The sequence below is a fragment of the Schistocerca nitens genome, chromosome 1 (assembly GCF_023898315.1).
Source record: "Schistocerca nitens isolate TAMUIC-IGC-003100 chromosome 1, iqSchNite1.1, whole genome shotgun sequence".
Classification (NCBI taxonomy): Eukaryota; Metazoa; Arthropoda; class Insecta; order Orthoptera; family Acrididae; genus Schistocerca; species Schistocerca nitens.
The window spans coordinates 403,124,955-403,145,664 of record NC_064614.1 but is presented as its reverse complement, the minus strand read 5'-3'; the positions used below and the strand labels follow the sequence as shown (position 1 = coordinate 403,145,664).

Below are 20,710 nucleotides of genomic sequence, written 5' to 3'. Positions count from 1 at the left end.
TTGGGACCTTTGCCTTTCATGGAAAAGTGCTCTGGCATCTGAGCTACCCAAGCAGCTTCAATTCTGCCAGTGCCTTGTCTCCTACCTTCCAAGCTTAACATAAGCTCTTCTGTGAACCTTGCAGAACTAGCACTCCTAGAAGAAAGGATATTGCAGAGACATGGCATAGCCACAGCCTATGGGATGTTTCCTTTCTCCCAGGAGTGCCTTGTCTCCTACCTTCCAAGCTTAACATAAGCTCTTCTGTGAACCTTGCAGAACTAGCACTCCTAGAAGAAAGGATATTGCAGAGACATGGCATAGCCACAGCCTATGAGATGTTTCCTTTCTCCCAGGAGTGCTAGTTGTGCAAGGTTCGCAGAAGAACTTCTGTGAAGTTTGGAAGGTAAGAGATGAGGTACTGGCAGAACTGAAGCTGTTATGAAAGATTGTGAGTCATGCTCGGGTAGCTCAGATACTAGAGCACTTGCCCGTGAAAGGCGAAGGTCCCAAGTTCGAGTCTAGGTCCAGCACACAGTTTTATCTCCCAGGAAGTTTCATATCAGCACAAACTCTGCTGCTGAGTGAAAATCTCATCCTGGAAACTTGAATACTGTTCCAAATGCTATATTTATGGATGTCTTTATGTATGAGTTTATTACCAGTGTAAGATAAATTGAATCCACAAATCATAATTACCTTACATAGTAAGGAGTATCTTCAAAGATATTGTGGCGGCAGCACCGTCCAACGCACGAAGGGCTGAACTATGGCACTGCCGACACTAGTAGGGACAGCTGTACCGTTACGCAGAATTTCGGCAACGGTGCGTCGCACACCGAACCGCACGGGGACAAAAGCAGGCGGTCAGTGCGATCTAGTCGACGCGACGCGACACACGTCTCTCAGTTCTCCTGCCGCGGACCACGTGCGTCGAGTCAACATGACTCCGCCGTAAATGCGTATGCGCGGTCGTAAACACAGTCGCCGTTAAAGTGTCTTTCGCTCCTTCGCGGATGTTACGGCGCCTCCGGTCGCACCAGGAGCAGAACATTCTGTGACGCAGCCTTTTGTCTCGCTCGATCCACGCGGTCGCGCCACGGCTCATCACTGGAGTGTATACCCTCCGGTATCGGTGATCGAGCCGTGCCGCCAGTGCAACACACCTGTATTATGGACGGACATTAGCGACGAATGCTGTTTGTCATTTATCATAACGGTAGGAAGAATAAATGTGTCCTGTCCCGAAACTGCTTAGTCGTTTTTGTCACCAAGCCTCTCCCTTGAGCATAGTGCGTGGGCCCGGCGATAAAGCTGGTTCACTGCATGTGAGTGACTGTAAGCAGGGAAACCACACGTTCCCGCTTCACTGGTGACCCCGACGTGATCTGAGGCTAAAAAAACACGTGGTGACGAACGTTCGTCGGTACGAGAGACGTGGAACCGTGAGTAGACTTGCGCGTATACGCCCGCGCCGAACAGTGATCCGTAGTAAAATTTTTTTTTCAACAAAATATTTTTTTTGTATTGTTTTTGTGCACGTATGTTTTGATCGCAGACTGCTTAGTGTTATTCTTTTTTGCGTGTGTTTCATTTGTCGTGTTATTTTCACTGTGTTCTTTCCTCTTGTACGAGGCTTCGACTCTGAACTAAGATGGCGACATTAGAGGAGTTGCAAAAGACAGTTGAAGAACTGTTCGCACACAGCACGAGGCTAGAGAGTGAGCTACAGGCACGGACTACACGCGCGGACACCGCGCAGCCACATACAGCTCAGGACAATGTTGGCGCGCAAATCCCCACCACACCGACGCCTCCTACGACCGCCAGAATGCTGACGAGCACTGGACGGGCACTGATCAGGCTGCCTCCCTTTTGGCCGCGCGACCCTGTAATGTGGTTCAGCCAAGTTGAGGCGGTATTCACGAGCAACCACGTGACCTGCGACCTGGCGAAATTTGGGCACGTAGTGAGCCAGCTGGACCAGAACTATGCGGCCGAAGTGCAGGATATAATCACCGCCCCGCCGACGCAGTCAAGCTACAAACGGCTCAAGGAAGAGCTGATCCGGCGGATTTCATCGTCTGAGGAACAACGGGTGCACCAACTGCTGCGGCAAGAGGAATGTGGCGATCGGAGGCCCTCGCAGTTCCTGCGCCACTTGCAGAGCCTCGTGCAGTCCGATATGGTGCCAGATTCGCTGTTATGCACTATCTGGGCGCGCAGACTCCCAGCTCATGTACAGGCAGTGATAGCCGCACAGAGAGAGATGCAGCTGGACGCCGTCGCTAACTTGGCCGACAGGGTGCACGACGTGCTGACAACGGCGCCTAGCACCGCGGCTGCGGCAGCTTACGACTCTGTCCCCCCACCTCCGTGGCGGCACCCAACTCCCACAGCCGCATCGGATGCCAACCTGCACCAGTTAGTGCAACACTTGACCACACAGGTGGCAGCTCTCTCCACGCAAGTCGATTGGTTGGTGCGCTCGCAACAAGAGGGCAGCACGCACCGGAGCGGCAGCAGACCGGGCGACAGGCGGCGCGACTCGCGCAGCCGGCAACGCAGCAACAGCTGCGCGGTGTTCAGCAAGATAGACTGCGCAAAGGTGTACACCCAAATTCCGGTGGCGCCCGAAGACATTGAAAAAACAGCCATCGTAACGCCCTTTGGGCTTTTCGAAAGCCTGTTTATGACTTTCGGTCTTCGGAATGCTGCCCAGACTTGGCAGCGGTTCCTGGACGGTGTCTTGTGAGGCTTGCCATTTTGTTTCGCGTACCTCGACGACATCCTGGTGTATTCCAAGTCGCCCGAACTCCACTGCTGCCACTTAACGACCGTCTTTCAGCCCCTGAGTGAAGCCGACATCGTTATTAACCCCGCTAAATGCGAGTTCGGTGTGACGGAAATCGAGTTCCTCGGCCATTTAATTACGCCCACCAGATCGACACCGCTACCGGAGAAAGTGAAAGCAATACTGAACATGCCGCATCCGAAGACGCACAAAGAATTCCGACATTACCTCGTCATGTTAAACTTTTATCGTCGACACCTGCCCAACGCCGCAGCCGTGCAAGAGCCGCTGACTAAGGCGTTACAAGGTCCTACCTCAAAAGGAAAGACCCTCGTGAATTGGACAGATGCAATGGAGCAGAGCTTCACGGACTCAAAAAGGAATCTCGTGGAAGTGACACTGCTCGTGCACCCGGTACATGACGCGGACTTAGCTTTAGTCGTGGACGCCAGCCAGGCCACCATCGGCACGGCGTTACAACAGCGCGTCGGCGGGAGTTGGCAGCCTCTCAGTTTTTTCTCTAAAAAGCTTTCCGATTCGCAACGTGCTTGGAGCGCTTATGACCGAGAGTTGCTTGCAGTGTACGCGGCGGTGAAATACTTCCGACCGTCCATAGAAGCCCGACAATTCGTCATTTCCACCGACCACAAACCCATTACCCACGCGTTCGAGAACAACCACACTAAGTGTTCACCGCGCCAACTCCAGCAGTTAGAGCACGTGTCGCAATTCACGACAGACATTCGACACATTTTGGGGATAGACAATATCGTCGCCGATTGTTTGTCCCGAGCGTGCGCCGTTATTTCACCCCCTGTGAACTTTGAGGACGTGGCCCGCTTCCATCACGACACTTCCAGTGGCCTGCAACTGGAGCTGGTGCCTGTCCCCGGCTCCGCACTGAAGATTTGGTGTGACATCTAAACCGGCACGCACTGACTGTTCCTCCTGGAGAAATTCCGGCGCAGTGCCTTCGACCGTGTCCACGGACTGTCACACCCCAGCACCAACACCACTGCGACGCTCGTGGCTGCACATTTCGTCTGGCCCGGGCTTTGGAACGACTGTCGCGAATGGGCGCCCGTCGCGGACATCACAGCCAAGACCGTCGCCACCGCATTCGTCAACACCTGGGGGGCACGCTTCGGATGTCCCAGTCATGTGACAACTGACTGCGGCTGCCAGTTTGACTGCGCGTTGTTTACACACGTCGCCAGACTATGTAGCACCCGATTACACAGAACAACCAGCTACCATCAGGCGCTGTATGGCATGGTCGAACGGTTACACAGGACTCTCAAAGCCGCTCTAACCTGCCACAACACCTCATGGCCAGAGGCGCTCCCACTGGTGCTGCTCGGCCTGCGAGTCACGCCGAAGGAGGAGATCGGCGCGTCACCTGCCAACCTCGTTTACGGGCAATGTCTGACAATCCCGGGCAATTTTGTCGAAGATGTAAGACTCCCATGCGACGCCATGGCACCCACTCTGGCAGAACGTCTGAGCACTCACATGGCCGGCCTCCGAGCGCACGCACCGACGTGGCACGGCACCGGAAAGATATTCGTCCACGCCGACCTGCAGCACTGCATGCATGTCACGTTGCGTACCGACGCAGTACAGCCACCTCTCCGACCGCCCTACAGTGGACCGCACCGCGTGATCGCCCGAGGAGACAAAACGCTGGTGATCGAGTACAACGGGAAGCCGTCGACAGTGTCAGTCGACCGCGTCAAACCAGCCTACATCTTGCCGCTCCGTCAGCCACGCATTTCTTCGACCCGGCAGAAGATCTGATCACGGACGACACTCCCCCTGCCAGCGGTCAGACGGAACCCACACCCGGAGCTGCTGGTGACGCACAGCTGCAGCCTGCTGTCATCACGCCGCCACGTGTGCCTCCCACCACCATGTGCAGGCAGCTGGCACGGCCGCTCGGACCGCGCCCACCACAGGTGCACCGGTCGCCCCCACCGCAGCCGCCAGCGGACTACGTCATGTGCGCAGGCCGCCGCGTCCGATTCCAACAGCTGTGCTGCATCGCCACGACACCCAAACCAGCAATCACGTGCCCGAGCCGCCGAACGCCGTCAGAATCCGGCGCCCACGAGCCGCAGTCTGCTGTAGATACCCGGCCTCCAGCTGCAAGTGCCTTCGCCCGGTAACTCCAGTCGAGCCCCGGACACCGTCTCCTGTGTTCGTCGCAGCTCCTGGACCCGCGTTCGCGTCACTTTGCCTCCACCGCATCGGGCGTTGAGGCCGGATCGGCATACACGCCAGTTTACCACATTCGCTTCGCCGTCGAGCTCCGGACATCGCGCTCCACACCGCCCGGCTTGTCCGTAGCAGCTCCCGGACCCGCGTTCGAGTTCTGACGGTGCCGCACTCGCGCAAGTGCCTTCGAGAAGTCACCACCAATGACCTGCAACACGCGCCTTGATGCGCATTGCTACAGACAGTTGCAGCCAGTGCCTGCTGCCACTGTCACTAGCCGACAGCGCGAGGACATGCCTGCCGCACGCTCGCCGGTCCGGTGCACTGACGTCACGGGCCACCGCCCTTCCAACGCCGACCGACCCCCACCAACACTGCCGCACTGCCATCACGCAGCGCGCCAACTTTAAACACATGCGCGCCACCGAACGATTGCTGCGTTTTCGCAGCTACGGAGCTCCGCTCTCCAAGGGGGGATCTGTGTGGCAGCAGCACCGTCCAACACACGAAGGTCTGAACTACGGCACTGCTGACACAAGCACGGGCAGTTATACCGTTACTCAGAATTTCGGCAACAGTGTGTCGCACACCGGACCGCATGGGGACAAAAGCAGGCGGTCAGTGCGAGCTAGTCGACGCGACGCGACACGCGTCTCTCAGTTCTCGCGCCGCGGACCACGTGCATCGAGTCAACGTGACTCCGCCGTAAATGCGTATGCGCGGTCGTAAACGCAGTCGCCGTTAAAGTGTCTTTCGCTCCTTCGCGGACGTTACGGTGCCTCCGGTCGCGCCAGGAGCAGAACATTCTGTGACGTGGCCTTTTGTCTCGCTCGATCCACGCGGTCGCGCCACGGCTCATCACTGGAGTGTATACCCTCTGGGATCGGTGATCGAGCCGTGCCGCCAGTGCAATGCACCTGTATGGATGGACATTAGCGACGAATGCTGTTTGTCATTTATCATAACGGTAGGAAGAATAAATGTGTCCTATCCCGAAACTGCTTAGTCGTTTTTGTCACCAAACCTCTCCCTTGAGCATAGTGCGTGGGCCCGGCAGTAAAGCCGGTTCACTGCACGTGAGTGACTGTAAGTGGGGAAACCACACGTTCTCGCTTCAATATCAAGATTCTCTTTCATAATCCACAGAGAATGAATGGATCAAAGCAAACGTGATTAACTATCAAGGTATGCTGAATAGTTTTGTAGCTTTATTTCAACATAAGTTGGTATCCTTACTACTCATCATCAGGAAAAAATTATTGTTGAGTGTAGCAGTGTTATAAAGAAAATGACTGTGGCATCTAAAATAAATTATCACTTTCTACACAGCACGCACTTCACACAGCAGCATATAACAGTAAATACAATGCACTGAAACAATACAGTTGTTAAGGAAACGCAAGCTACAAAAACACAGCTTACAGGTGCAGGACATAGTTTGAGAAATAAAGGAATTGAATTATAAAATTAAAGAAATTTTTGATTTTGTTTGAAACAGCAGATGTGCTGCAGGCTTGATTGGTCTACACATGGGTAAGAAGGAGATTCAAGTAAAGATGTTCTCAGTGCTTCACGCAAACAGCCACTATGTATGGCAAAAATGAGAAAAATAGAGATGAGGTACTATAGCTTAAAATATCAACAGAATGCATACAGAAATAATCATAAATGGATCAGGAATTTTTGAGGGAATGTGCACCAATGATGACCAGTCCTTACATCTGATACTAAAAAAAAGAATGTAAAATATATGGTTTCCTGCAAAATAATGGTAGAGATAAACTATTGAGTTTGTAGGAGTACCATACTGTAATCAAAATTAGAAATTAAAAATACTTTTAATATTGTGTACACTAATGAGGTGATATCGGACAATGGGTAGCAAAATTTCAAGTTAATAGTTTTGTTTGTATTGGATATGTTGAAGCAGATACCATACTTTTGAAACAGTGGACAAATGTTGGGATAGTAAATTTTGTAAGAGAAGAAGTGGAATTTTCAAAACCTGTGTCAACATATTGCTCAGAGTACGTTGAAGATTTTACTTACAAGAAACTGACTAACAAAAACAAATTCTTGTTAGGTATCATAGCTCCCCAGATGGTAATTTAAATGTGCACCTGGAAAAAGTGTACATGGTGATTCAGGAGGAATGCCACATAATTTGTAAGGAATTACATCTACATGTGAAAATAAACTGAAAAAGTCCTACACACGTCCATGAATCATTATGAAGACAAGTGTGAATATTACTTACTGAAATGCTGTATAGGCACTGTGGTGGACATAATAATAGTGGGACAGATTACTGATTCATGACAAAACGTTCCCCGTCCATCTCAATCCACTTGTCAACATTTTGGTGGGTGTGTTGTGTTTCACATCAAACATAATCTTGGTGGGCTTTAATGTGGGCACCAACAACAGTGTTGTGAGTTGCAAGGTCATCACAGGTACTGTACACAACCAGTTTTAACCAGCTACATAAAAAGAAAGTCTAATGGGGGTAGGTCATGTGATCTGGCATGCCAGTTAATGGATCCACCATGGCAATTCTGCTGTTAAGGAAATGTGATATTCAGAAACTGGGATAATTATCTAGTACAGTGAATCAGTGATCCATCGTGTTACACAAAATTTGCCATTGTTGCTATAATATCACAGGTTTCCAAAAGTGTAGGTAGGTCTTCTATCAGAAAATACATGTATGCTGTGGTTGTCATGCTATCTGACAAAAAGGCAGGCCGTTGCACCTGGTCATCAGGCATACCACACCAGATGTTCTATGAGAACATGTGTTCTAGTGTAATGGGGTTCACCATCATCTACATATGAGAATGTGTGTGTTCATGATACCATTGCTTGTAACTGTAGCCTCAACTGTAAATAAAGTGTACTGCATGACTCACAAATTTGTTGTCTGCTTATTGAGTCAGTTGGATGCAGATGTTGTACAGGCTGCACATGAAATGCCTACAAGCCCTTGGAATGTAATGTATGACACACTCACTTTTGTGGAATATTGAGTTGACAAGTATTGTGCCATGTACTGTTGGTGTGACTCGGTTGTACCATAGCAATAATGTCTTCCCTTTCCTCAATTGACTGGATGGCACACATTATGATATTAAAGTGTACACTGTGTAGTGCATCTAATGCATGTAATATTTGATGAACCCTGGAAAGTACCTTGACACAGGGAAAAGATCTCTGGTGTTCTGTTACAGCCAAACAGGCACTGCCAACGCAGTAGCTGTACCAGACAACATGTCGGCATATACTGCATTGGTTAATGTATGTGGCATCTTGGTATTCACAGATAAATGGACTGCTCAATTAAACAACATCTGAGCATGACATACATAGACCTCATGACTCCTCACTGGTACAACCCATGATTGCACACTAGGTACACTTGCAACTGTCACCTCTGAGTGAAGTCAGAGTTATATCATCTGTTGCAGAACCACCACACCACTTGTAGAATGGATCAGTCATCTATATTACCATTATTCTGTCCACAATAATGCCAACATAGCATTTCAGTAAGTAAATTTCACGTTTGTCTTCATATGCATTCATGAATGTGCATAGTCATCAACACACTCTAGTTTCATAATGATCGAAAATCAGACTGAGATTCACAGGATTTGTTATTATTATGGCCGGCCGGTGTGGCCTTGTGGTTCTAGGCGCTACAGTCTGGAACCGCGTGACCGCTATGATCGCAGGTTCGAATCCTGCCTCGGGCATGGATGTGTGTGATGTCCTTAGGTTAGTTAGTTTTAAGTAGTTCTACGTTCCAGGGGACTGATGACCACAGATGTTAAGTCCCATAGTGCTCAGATCCATTTGAACCATTTTTTTGTTATTTTAATGTGAAGTTACTCCTGAATCACCCTTTATTTTAGAAATATGAGGAACTGTATTTATTGATTTCAATAAAGGAATAGCAAATGTAAATGTGAACTTCAATTTATATAAAGATGATTTGACTCTCACAACTGGAGGTGGAGACTTTACATATATGACCCTTTTCTCTCGCACTTTATATTTGCTAACTGGTGATGGTGCATATACAGAAGGAATAGCACATTATGCAGCTACAGATGCTTTGAAAGGATGACACTTAAGACTGTTAACAGTTTAAGTTGTAAAACTGTGAATTGAAACGAAAAAATGACATCACATATTCTTGTTCACTGGTAAGGAGAATCAGAAGAATGGAATGTAAAATAAAACTGTATAACTGATACACAAAACTGAAAAAAATAGGAAAACTTGCTGATGTTGCATGAATGCCTACATGGAAAGAACTGAGCAGATAGTAAATACCATTGTATAAAAAGGAGACCACTCCCCAAAGAGCAGAAGCATTGAGTTGTCGGTAGGATCACACAAAAGAAAGAAAATGCAATACTTTTACAGTTATCCTTTTATGAGCTAGAGTGAAAAAATACACACTCAAACACTCACATACACTCACCTATGCAACTACATTGTGCTGGCTGGATTAACAGTGCCAAAGCTATTTTTTGCCAGGTGGATGGTTGTGATGTTGGTGGGGGGCAATGGGGGTAGTGTCAGGTGGTGTGGATAGAGTGAGAGGTATGCAGCAGGCACGTGTCAGGGAGGGGTACTAAGGGAGGAAGTGACAGACTGGAAGAAAGGGCAACTGTTGGGTTGAGAGTGTGGGGACAGTGGTTTATCTGAGATTGAGGCCAGGATGATTATGGGTGTGGAGGATGGTTTTAAGGATAACTCCCATCTGTGTAGTTTAAAGAGGCTGGTGTTGGAAGGAAGAATGCAGATGCCTCAGGCTGTGAAGCAGCCACTGAAACTGAGCCTATCGTGCTCACCTGCATGTAGTGCCACCATGTGGTCACTTTTGTTATTGGTAATAGTTTTGTGGTGGCCGTTCATCCAGGTGAACAGCTGCTTGGTAGTGACATAAAAGGCTGTGAAGAATCTGCAGGAGAGATGGTAAATTACACGACTCCTTTCACAGGTGGCCCGAGCTCTGAAGGGGTAAGATAAGTCTCTGACAGGACTGGAGTAGCAGATGCCGGGTTGATGATTGGACAGGTCTTGCACCTTGGTCTGCCACAGGCATCTGTGGAGTGGGAGTGGTATAGTGATGAATTGGGATTATGTGTATTTTGGGAAGGTGACAGAACACCAACTCTGGAAGAGTGGGAAGGTTCTTGGGTACAATGTCTTCCATTTAAGGATAGCATACGAGATAATCAAAGCTCTGCAAAGGTTATGGGCGAGTTGTTCCAGTCCAGGGTGATATAGGCTGATGAGGGAAGGCACTCATTTGTATCTAATTCTTGATTGTGGTGAGAGGATTGGGCAATGAGAGGATATGGCATGTGAAATCCGTTTGTGGACTGGGTTTGTGGGATATTGCCTGCCTGTGGAGGCCTCTGTGAGTCCTTCAGCATACAGGGCAAGGGAGAGTTCATCACTGCAGACACGTTGCCCATGGGTGGCTACACAATTTGTGAGAGATTTTTTTTATGTAAGAGGTCTGTAAGCTCTCAAAATACAAGTACTGTTGCTGGATAGTGGGTTTAATGAGGGCAGATACGTCAATGGAGGTATCAGAGAGATGGAGGAGAACATTCAGGAAGGTGACACACTGGGTAGATGAGGACAAGGTGAACCACATAGGAGAGAAGCTGCTATAAAGGAATGTGAACAGGGTGTCTTGGCCCTGAGTCCTGATAATGAAGATATCATCAAAGTACCTGATCAGACTAGATGTTGGGAGTCTTGGGAGGTTAGGTAAGTGTCTACTTGATGGCCCATAAACAGGTTGGCATTGAACGGTGCCTCACAGGAACCTTGTCTGTGCAGCTGATTTGTTGCATACCTTCCCTTGAAAGGAGAAGTAGTTGTGAGATAGGGTACAGTTGGTGAAGTGTGTATGGAAGGATGTCATGGATTTGCAGTCAGAAGGACAGAGAGAGAAGTAGTGACCAAAATGTTCAAGGCAATGGCCATGAGGGTATTATTGTATATGGAGGTGGCATGAACAGTGACAAGTCAGACACACCAATTATGACACCTTCCAGTCATCCCACCTCACAATCCTTCCCATAGAATATTTCACTTTTCCTTGTTTCTTCTCACATTTAACTTATTAGCGATCAAATATCTTCATGCCACAAAATCATCCTATTGCTCCCAGGACTATTTATTCCACCCACTTCCCTCCATGCCCACATACTGTATCACTCAGTTCCCCTTTAACCATTTAACACTTTCACCTCCTCATTTCCTGTGTCATTTAGTATTTCCTAACATCATCCATGCCCCAATATATCCCTGGTTCATTTTTCTGCGCCATATGAGAAGATTATCCCTCTCTCTAAGACACATGTAGTTCCTTAAATGCTCTTGAAACCATGGAAACCCCACTATACCCTAACCACAAAAAGTCCATTCTCTGTATCCCAACCACCTATTCACAGAGATCTTCAGCTTCTCAGATTGTGCCAGTCCCTATCACTCATGAACACGGTACTGCAAAAGACCTGTCCATAGTACAGGCTGCCCAGAAGCACTTCTACTCCCTCCTCAGGGTATTGTTACTGTGAAAACCTCACTGCATATACAACACATCTGAAACAGAAGCCCTTTTACTCCAGAACCTGGAGGAGCATTACAGACACTACCTCCATAAATTGTCCAACTTTTGACAGTTGGAATGACATTATTCTTGTTGACATCTTATGTTTACAGTTTACTCTTGTTGAAGCTTTATAGTTACAGTGTCATTCAAAATTCCAAAGTATTTTACAAAAATATTCTATACAAACAAAACACACATGAGCATAATGATCTAGCAACAAATAGATAGTCGACAGTTTACTCACTGATGCAATATGGGCATCTATTCCAACTAGATGTTTACCTGAGAACTGCACTATAGCCAAAAGAAGTTTTTAGTAAAGAAGGAGAATTATTGATTAAACCATCTGCAGTTTATATGGAATTGTTCACTACAAAGATTTGTTAATAATGTTACGTAATAGGGACAATCTTCAAACATGTTATGATTATCTTTCTTAATGCAATCCAAAGAGAATGAATGGATTAATATCACATGATTAACTACCTCTGTATGCCGAATATTTTTGTGCCTTCATCAAAAGTTGCTATCCTTATGACTTCCTATCTGACCAAAAATTATTGTGAGAGTACCAGTGTTCTAAACAATGTCATTGTGGCATCTACATTAACTTATGACTTCAAATATTAAAATATGAGTTCCTGCTTTTGTTCATTTCAGTACAGAAATACCAAATGTGAATAAGCAATTCTCAGAAACTTTTTGAATATTTTAAAGTAACTTAATTTGAATTGTATAAATAAGATTGCTACTTGTAAGGGTGCCTGCTTACACAATATAATTCTGAATATCTATTAAGACAATTAGACACAGACACACCAATGTTCAAGTCTCATTCATAGCAACCTTCCAACCCCCCCCCCCCCCCCATCCCCCTCTTCCCTCAGTCAAAGCATTCCAATTTTGCATCTCCACAGTGTGATATTCTACATATTTTCTTCTGTTACTGTTAACCTTGTTTCATCATTAAGACCTGTTACCCTTGTGTCAATGTTAAGACATAACATGAACTTCTTACAGATGTAAAAGACCACTTTGCTTCATCTATGACACAAACAAAGCCAATAGAAAATAACAGTGGGTACAATAACATCATCTGTATCCAGTTAGGTACAAGAAAAAACCGTATTCAGCAGATTGCACATTATGCTACACACAATAAATCTGTGGTGACTATCGACCAAGGCATGTGTAATATCTTTGTTTGGCCAATTTCTTTGCGGCAGTCTGTGACCATGTGCAAAAGTTTACACACGTGTAGAGAGACCAACTGTATATGTGTGCTTCCGAGTAATAAAATAGTTTTTATTACATGTGGTATAGTGTGCATCATTGGATTCTGCAGTCCTACAATACTAAAACCCATACTGGTGACCCTGAATTTTGTTCACGAGTGCTACAACGAACTTTCATACCATTGAGCAGTACACAATGGATCACTTGCCACCTACCAAACCGCACAAGTGCCAACTAAGTTTCCCAATGGACACTTCAGCAGGGTTTTCCAATTATCCACCATGTGTTCATAATAGTTTGATGCAGTTTCCGAACACACCTATTAGCAGTACACAACAGGACAGTGCTTCTGCATTCCCACAGCCACGCATCAGGTACGAACAATATCTTTCCATTATTGTACATGAGTCAGCAGTCGTGTGGCAGTGTTCCGTACCAACAGAACGTTTTTCATGCACAAAACTTTGAATACGAATGTTTTACATCGAGTATGAACTTTCCACGTGTTCCGAGTGCTCAACAATGGCCGACACAATGTGCTCAAACTCCAGTGACTATGTTTACAGGTTTCCTAAGTGCCAGTGTGAGCTTTCCAGTCGAATCAGTGGTGGTACAAATCGAGCCGGACACCCAATATGGGAAATTTCATGTTTATCCCGGAACTCCACAGTTTGCCTTGGTCGGCCACCTCCTGTAGCTACACGGTGTCGCCCATGACAATTCGAAGTTCCTTTGCCTACCATGTCACCTCCATGATGAACTGAACCTGATCTGCGATATTGTGGTTTCGCCTCCCACTATGGACTAATATGCATTCGCCCGACATACCATCCTCGAGTGACTATCCACATTGACACAGGAAGCTATCCGTCTCATCAGTCACAAGTTGCTGGGTTCCAGATCCCCGTCACAGCTCTGGCGTCATCTCCACACCATGATAGACACACGTCACATGCCAGATGTTACACTTTGATACATCTGGTTGCTCAAACTTCCTCCGGAAGTTCAAATTCAACTTCTCCATGTGACTTCAGCCCCACTAGATGACAAACTAGTAGTTAGTCATCACCCATTCATTTGGTGCCCAAGAAAGATGACACTTTCCACCTCTGCGGTGATTATCGGGCACTTAGCACCAAAACAATTCTAGATAATTATCCCATCCCAAATATTCAAGACTTTGTTTCCCAATTGCACGGGGCACGAATTTTCAGTTTAATAAACTGTCACAATGCATTCAGCAACTGCCAATGGCACCGGAGGATGTTGAAAAAACCGCTATCATCACCCTGTTCGGGTTGTTCAAGTATTTGTTTATGCCGTTCAGCCTTAAAAATGCTGCACAGATGTGGCAACGGTTCATCAACTCATTGGTCAGAAAACTGGACTTTGCATATGCCTACCTGGATGACTTGCTAATTTTTTCTTCCTCCCTTGAGGAACATGAACTCCATTTAAACACAGCGTTCCAACTATTAAAAGCAAACGGTGTCGCAGTGAACGATGCTAAGTCACAACTCTGCCGCACTAATGTCACATTTCTGGGCCACGGGGTTTCTACCGACGGCATCCACCACCTACCTGAACGGGTTGAGGCCATTAGCACGGTGCCTTTGCCTAAAGATTTTCAGGGCCTCCGCCACTTCCTTGTAACTGTAAATTACTACTGCAAGCACATCCCCTCCGCCGCTGACATACAAGCCCCAGTGATGGATGCTCTAGCAGGAAAAAACACTTCAGGGACTCGGGCGGTCATGTGGACTCCAGATATGTGTTGCGCATTTGATAACCTAAAGTCAGCCTTACAGAAAGCCGTTACGCACACTCACCCCATTCCTGATGCTCCCATCTCGCTTACTACAGATGCGAGTGATACAGCAGTGGGGGTGGTACTTCAGCAATCCATGGGTTCTGTTGTACAGCCACTCAGATTTTTCTCCCACAAACTGTCTGCTTCCCAACATAAATGGCCGACCTACAACTGGGAACTGTTTGCGCATTCGCGCCACCACATGTCAGGTATGTGCACGTTTCATTTGGCCCAGCATGATAAAAAAATGTCGCAGTTGGGATTGTCAGCATGCAAAAGTAGGATGTAATGCACAGCACCCCATGGGTATGTTCGATGTGGCAAAAAGAAGATTTCAGCACATACACATCGATACTGTTGGGTCCTTACCCCCCTCGGGCCTCTTCTGTTACATACTGTCCGCCATTGACAGGCTTACCCGCTGGGTATAGGTAATTCCTCTTACTAGTATCACAGCTGACGCAGTGGCCCACTATCAAATATTTCCTGGTCGATATCGAAGGTCGCCATCTCATGGTATTTACCAACCATGAGCCATTGGTATATGCTTTCCATAACCTAGGCAAGGACTCGCCCCCGAGATGTTTTCATCATATGGACCTCATATGTCAGTTTAAGAATGACATACGTTACATCAGAGGGGCAGACAATGTCGTTACCAATTTTCTATCTCATGTGTTGGTTTTATCTTCACAACTGGACCTCAGTGAACTGCCTAAATTGCAGACAGAGGATACTGAACTCACCGCATTGTGCTCCGATGTTAAAACAGGACTCAAACTAGAGTTACAGACGCTTCCTTGGTTTTCACCACCCACCTGGTGCGACATTTCAACAGGACACATACGTCTGATGATTCCTGCACCTCTACGCCAGGACATTTTTAATAGTATTCATGACTTGGCACACCCTGGCATTTGCGCCACTACATGTATGGTGTGTGAACGTTTCATTTGGCCCGGCATGATAAAACAATGTCGTGTGCAAAAGTAGGACATCATGCACAGCCCCCCATGGCTAAGTTCAATGTGGCAAAAAGAAGATTCCAGCACATACAGATCGATACTGTCAGGCCCTTACCACCCCTTGGGCCCCTTCTGTTACATACTGTCCACCATTGACAGTTTTACCTGCTGGGTAGAGGTAATTCCCCTCACTAGTATCACAGCCAACACAGTGGCCCGAGCCCTTTTATTAATGTGGATCTCATGCCTCGGCTGCCCGGTTTCTATCACCACTGACCAGGGCCACCAGTTTGAGTCCACCCTCTTACAACAGCTTTGTGACTGTGTGGGGTTAAACGATTTAGGACCACAGCATACCACCCCCAGAGCAATGGGCTTGCCAAACGCTGGCACCGAACGCTTAAAGCTTCCCTGATGTGCCACAGAGGTGAGTGGGTCACCGCCTTAACTGTGAGTAATGTTAGACATTTGGGCCACATACAAAGAGGACCTTGACACATCCCTTGCAGAAGTACTGTACAGAGGACCTTGGCACATCCCTTGCAGAAGTCCTGTACAGAGAACCCCTCACACTCCCAGCAGAGCTAGTCAAGCCTTCACTCCCTCCAGATCAAATATGCGACTCGACATTCGTTGGGCATGTTAAGGAGTTAATCGCTAACATTTGCGTGCCTCCACCTCGACCGCATTCACCCCCTCCCATATTTCTGCATATGGACTTGGCGTCACGCACTCATGTTGTGGTGCATGATGACACTGTCGGACCGGCACTCAGACCTCCATACTCAGGCCAACACAGAGTCATATCGGGGTGTACCAACATGTTCGAAGTGCTCACTAATGGCACACCTCAGACGGTATCTGTTTACTGTCTCAAACTGGCATGGTCTCCGGGAGAACTACCTGATACCCCACCCAGTCAGCCCTGACTCCCTGCTACACCCGCCTCACACGTGGCATCTACCGACTGTCCGCGGATGAGTAACGCCCATTCCCGCACTTGTGACGTTACCCACTCCAAGTCGTGTGACAGTGCCACAGGTGCGTGTAACATTCCCATACAGAGTGATGTGTGTGATGACTCCCCCTCCTACAGGCAGCCCCCCACCTCTCCCCTCTTAGGATTCAGTGACGTATCAGGGGCCAGCCTCGGAACAGGTAATGTTGCCGCCGCCGACTCATGTGGAGATGCTGTCAACCCGTACACAGGAGTGGTAGTGAATGTCAACACAGATTTTATTTGTGGCTCTAAAGTGTTTTTTGTGATGCAGCCAGATAATGTGTGTATCTTCTATGAATGAGCCAGCTCCCCCAATGACAACTTAACCCACATTCACCTCCTCCAGTCTGTCCCCTTGCCTGCTGGTACTGACCCATCCATGGTAAAAGTACTATGTACTGCAACAGGCATTCAGGTCTGCTACCCCGGCTCCTCACAACCCACAGTCCCCTTTCCGGATCCCTTGACTGCTGTACTAGGATTCACCTGGTCAGGCAGGACCATCCGGCCCCCTCGCTGGCTTGAAGTCTTCAATTACTAATGTAATGTAAGGTATGGTTTCGGTTTAAACACCCTCTCCCTCCTCCCTGGGTGTTTCCTTTACATGTATGCCCCAATATTTATGTTTTGTGCTCCATACTCTTTGAGGCAGGGGGCGGGGGAGGTGGGGGGGGGGGGGGGGAGGGCAATGTTGTGACTATCGACCAAGTTGCGTGTAATATCTTTCTTTACCCAAGTTCTTTGCGGCAGACTGTGGCCACGCTTGAAAGTTTACACACGTGGAGAGAGACCAAGAATGTATCTAACTATATATGTGTGCTTCTGAGTAATAAAATAGTGTTCATTACATGTGGTATAGTGTGCATCATTGGATTCTGCAGTCCTACAACACTAAAACCCATAAATCCATTCTGTACATTGGATGCCCACATTGGATGCTTCACAGAACCAGTTTGTACACATATGAGCAACATTAAATTTCCAAAAGATTTTCAGAGCAAACACATTTCATTTACAAACAAAGAGCCACTCACTGGATCATACTTTACTGACAGTATGCAACACCCCTGCAGCTTTTTGTTTATTCACTTAGTCTTGCAGCAGTCTACACAGTTACTCAGCAGCTCTATTCCCTTAAAACATTCACCCAAAAAACGAAATAGAGCGTAGAAAATATGGAAATCACAGAGGTTAGACAGACAGTGCTCTTTTTACAATGAGTGATTTTGAAAATTATTTGTGCAAGTAATTTCTTATTGGATATATTTTGTTATAAATAGTGGTGTGTGAGATACAACCATGTGAGTGATGATGCATTGCTCACATTCACAAGTGATGTGCTAACTGACCCATGAAGCTTTGTATTTACATCTTGAGAGAATGCTTCAGCCAGACCCTGCCATATTGCTGTATGAACAACACCACCCTCAAATTAACATGAGGAGCTATTCACTGTGATGCTAATGAACTCTCAAAAATTGTATAGTTTATGTTGTGGTCCAATTTTAATTTACACCCCAGAAATCACACTGACCAAAAATATTCCCCATGCACCAAAACTCGCTAGCAGAAGAATCTTCCCAGTTACTGTAACAAATGATTACTAATACACTTATCTAACATAATTTCTGTATTTTGCCAAGGTTTCTGAGCTCTTTTCTTCTATCTCAACACTTCCATTCACAGTCTCTAGTGTAATATAGATTAAAACTGGATGACTAGCAGTTTTTATTGAGTCCCTTGACAATTTGGTGAATTTAAGCACGGACTAGTATCTAACCATATATTTATCTTGCTGCTGCAAAATAAAACTATCACCATTCAAATTCTGCCTTTACTACTGCCTGAACAACAATGAGTTTTTTGATGAAATTGCCCTTCTTTATAACCCTGTAGCAATAAGCATACATGCTACGTCACCAAGAGGTAAACATGTCTACAACAAAATTGGTTTTTTATGCAAAAAAAAACCTTATTAATATTACAACAGGTCTTTCTGCCACACATTTCATAGTGATTTACCACCACTTGGTATACTCAGGTACATTGTTCTCTACTGCTAATCTAATTTTGAGATTCTCATGCTTAAGAAAAACATCTCTGAGTATGTAGGATATTTCACATTACACATTACATGGAATTATTTTTCTCAGTAACAGAATCAAAATAGAAACAAATTCCATTTGTGACCATGTCATCTTGAACCAAAGTCATTACTGGAAGTGGGTATGATGGGGCATGTAGTAAGCACATGACTCTCCCAGGCATTGTCAGGTTTCATCACTGGAACTACTACTTCTCAGTCAAATAGCTTCTCAGTTCACCTCACAAGGGCTGAGTGCACCTCACTTTCCAACAGCAGTTGGAAGACCAGAACAGGCACCCATCCAAGCATTTGAGAAGCCAAACAACACTTAACTTCGATGATCAGGTAGGAACCAGTGTTACCAATGTGGCAAGGCTCTGTCATTTCCTAGTGAGCTAATAAGATAATATTAGTTTTAATATCTCATTCTCTACAAAAATTTATAATGGAGAAAACTTACATTATTGAGTCTTTCATTTTCTTCCTTCAGTTTTTGGATTTCATCCTGCAAATTCTGATCCGCTGCACCTGCTTGTTGTTTAGCTGTATCCAGTTCTGCTCTCAGAGATTGTAGCTCCTGGAAACCCAATTGTCATAAAACTAAGTATAAGGCCATAGATGTGAATTTAAACATAACTTTGTTCCTTATGAATGTATAATTGCTTTCAATTAAAATACGTGAGAACCAGATCCTTTTATGAAGCTACAAAATGTAGTTGAAAAGAACAATGGCTTGATGATCAGATAAACAGGAATATTCTTCCAAATTTTATATTGTATGGATATGCTTGCATATAAATTTATTAATAGTGTAAGATACACTGAGTCCGTAATTCATCATTATGTTACATAGTAAGGAGAACCTTCAAATAAATCATGATTCTCTTCCATAATCCACAGAGAATGAACAGATTAAAACCACATGATTTTATCACTGTATGCTGTATACTTTTGTGGCTAAGTTTCAAACAAAGTTGGTATCCATATTACTGACTGTTAACTGCGAATTGACGCATGGTGCAGGAAATGGCAATTGAATCTCAATGTAGACAAGTGTAATGTGCTGCGAATACATAGAAAGATAGATCCCTTATCATTTAGCTACAAAATAGCAGGTCAGCAACTGGAAGCAGTTAATTCCATAAATTATCTGGGAGTACACATTAGGAGTGATTTAAAATGGAATGATCATATAACGTTGATCGTCGGTAAAGCAGATGCCAGACTGAGATTCACTGGAAGAATCCTAAGAAAATGCAATCCGAAAACAAAGAAAGTAGGTTACAGTACGCTTGTTCGCCCACTGCTTGAATACTGCTCAGCAGTGTGGGATCCGTACCAGATAGGGTTGATTGAAGAGATAGAGAAGATCCAACAGAGAGCAGCGCGCTTCGTTACAGGATCATTTAGTACTCGTGAAAGCGTTACGGAGGTGATAGATAAACTCCAGTGGAAGACTTTGCAGGAGAGACGCTCGGTAGCTCGATACGGGCTTTTGTTAAAGTTTCGAGAACATAACTTCACCGAAGAGTCAAGCAGTATATTGCTCCCTCCTACGTATATCTCGCGAAGAGACCATGAGGATAAAATCAGAGAGATTAGAGCCCACACAGAAGCATACTGACAATCCTTCTTTCCATGAAAAATACGAGACTGGAATAGAAGGGAGAACCAATAGAGGTACTCAGGGTACCCTCCGCCACACACCGTCAGGTGGCTTGCGGAGTATGGATGTAAATGTAGACTATCTGGAAAGAAATTATTGAGAGAGAGCAATGTTCTAAACAACATCGCTGTGGCATCTAAAATAAATTATGACTTTCTACGCAGCAAGAACTTCACACTGCAGCATATAACAGTAAATATAATGCAAAGAAACAATATAGTCATTAAGGAAATGCAAGCTACAAGGACACAGTGTACAGATACAAGACATAGTTTGAGCAGTACAGTAACTGAAACATAATATTAAAGAAATTTTTGCTT

At 46.0% G+C, this 20,710-nt stretch overlaps 1 protein-coding gene across 1 annotated transcript in view; it reads right to left on the bottom strand.

Moving 5' to 3' along the window:
• Positions 1-20,710, bottom strand: part of LOC126250209 (M protein, serotype 5-like) — a 296,377-nt gene that overhangs the window by 105,838 nt on the left and 169,829 nt on the right. The window contains exon 8 of the mRNA XM_049951543.1: positions 19,185-19,301. Within this exon, the coding sequence (XP_049807500.1) occupies positions 19,185-19,301 (117 nt within the window). The remainder of the gene's footprint in view (positions 1-19,184; positions 19,302-20,710) is intronic.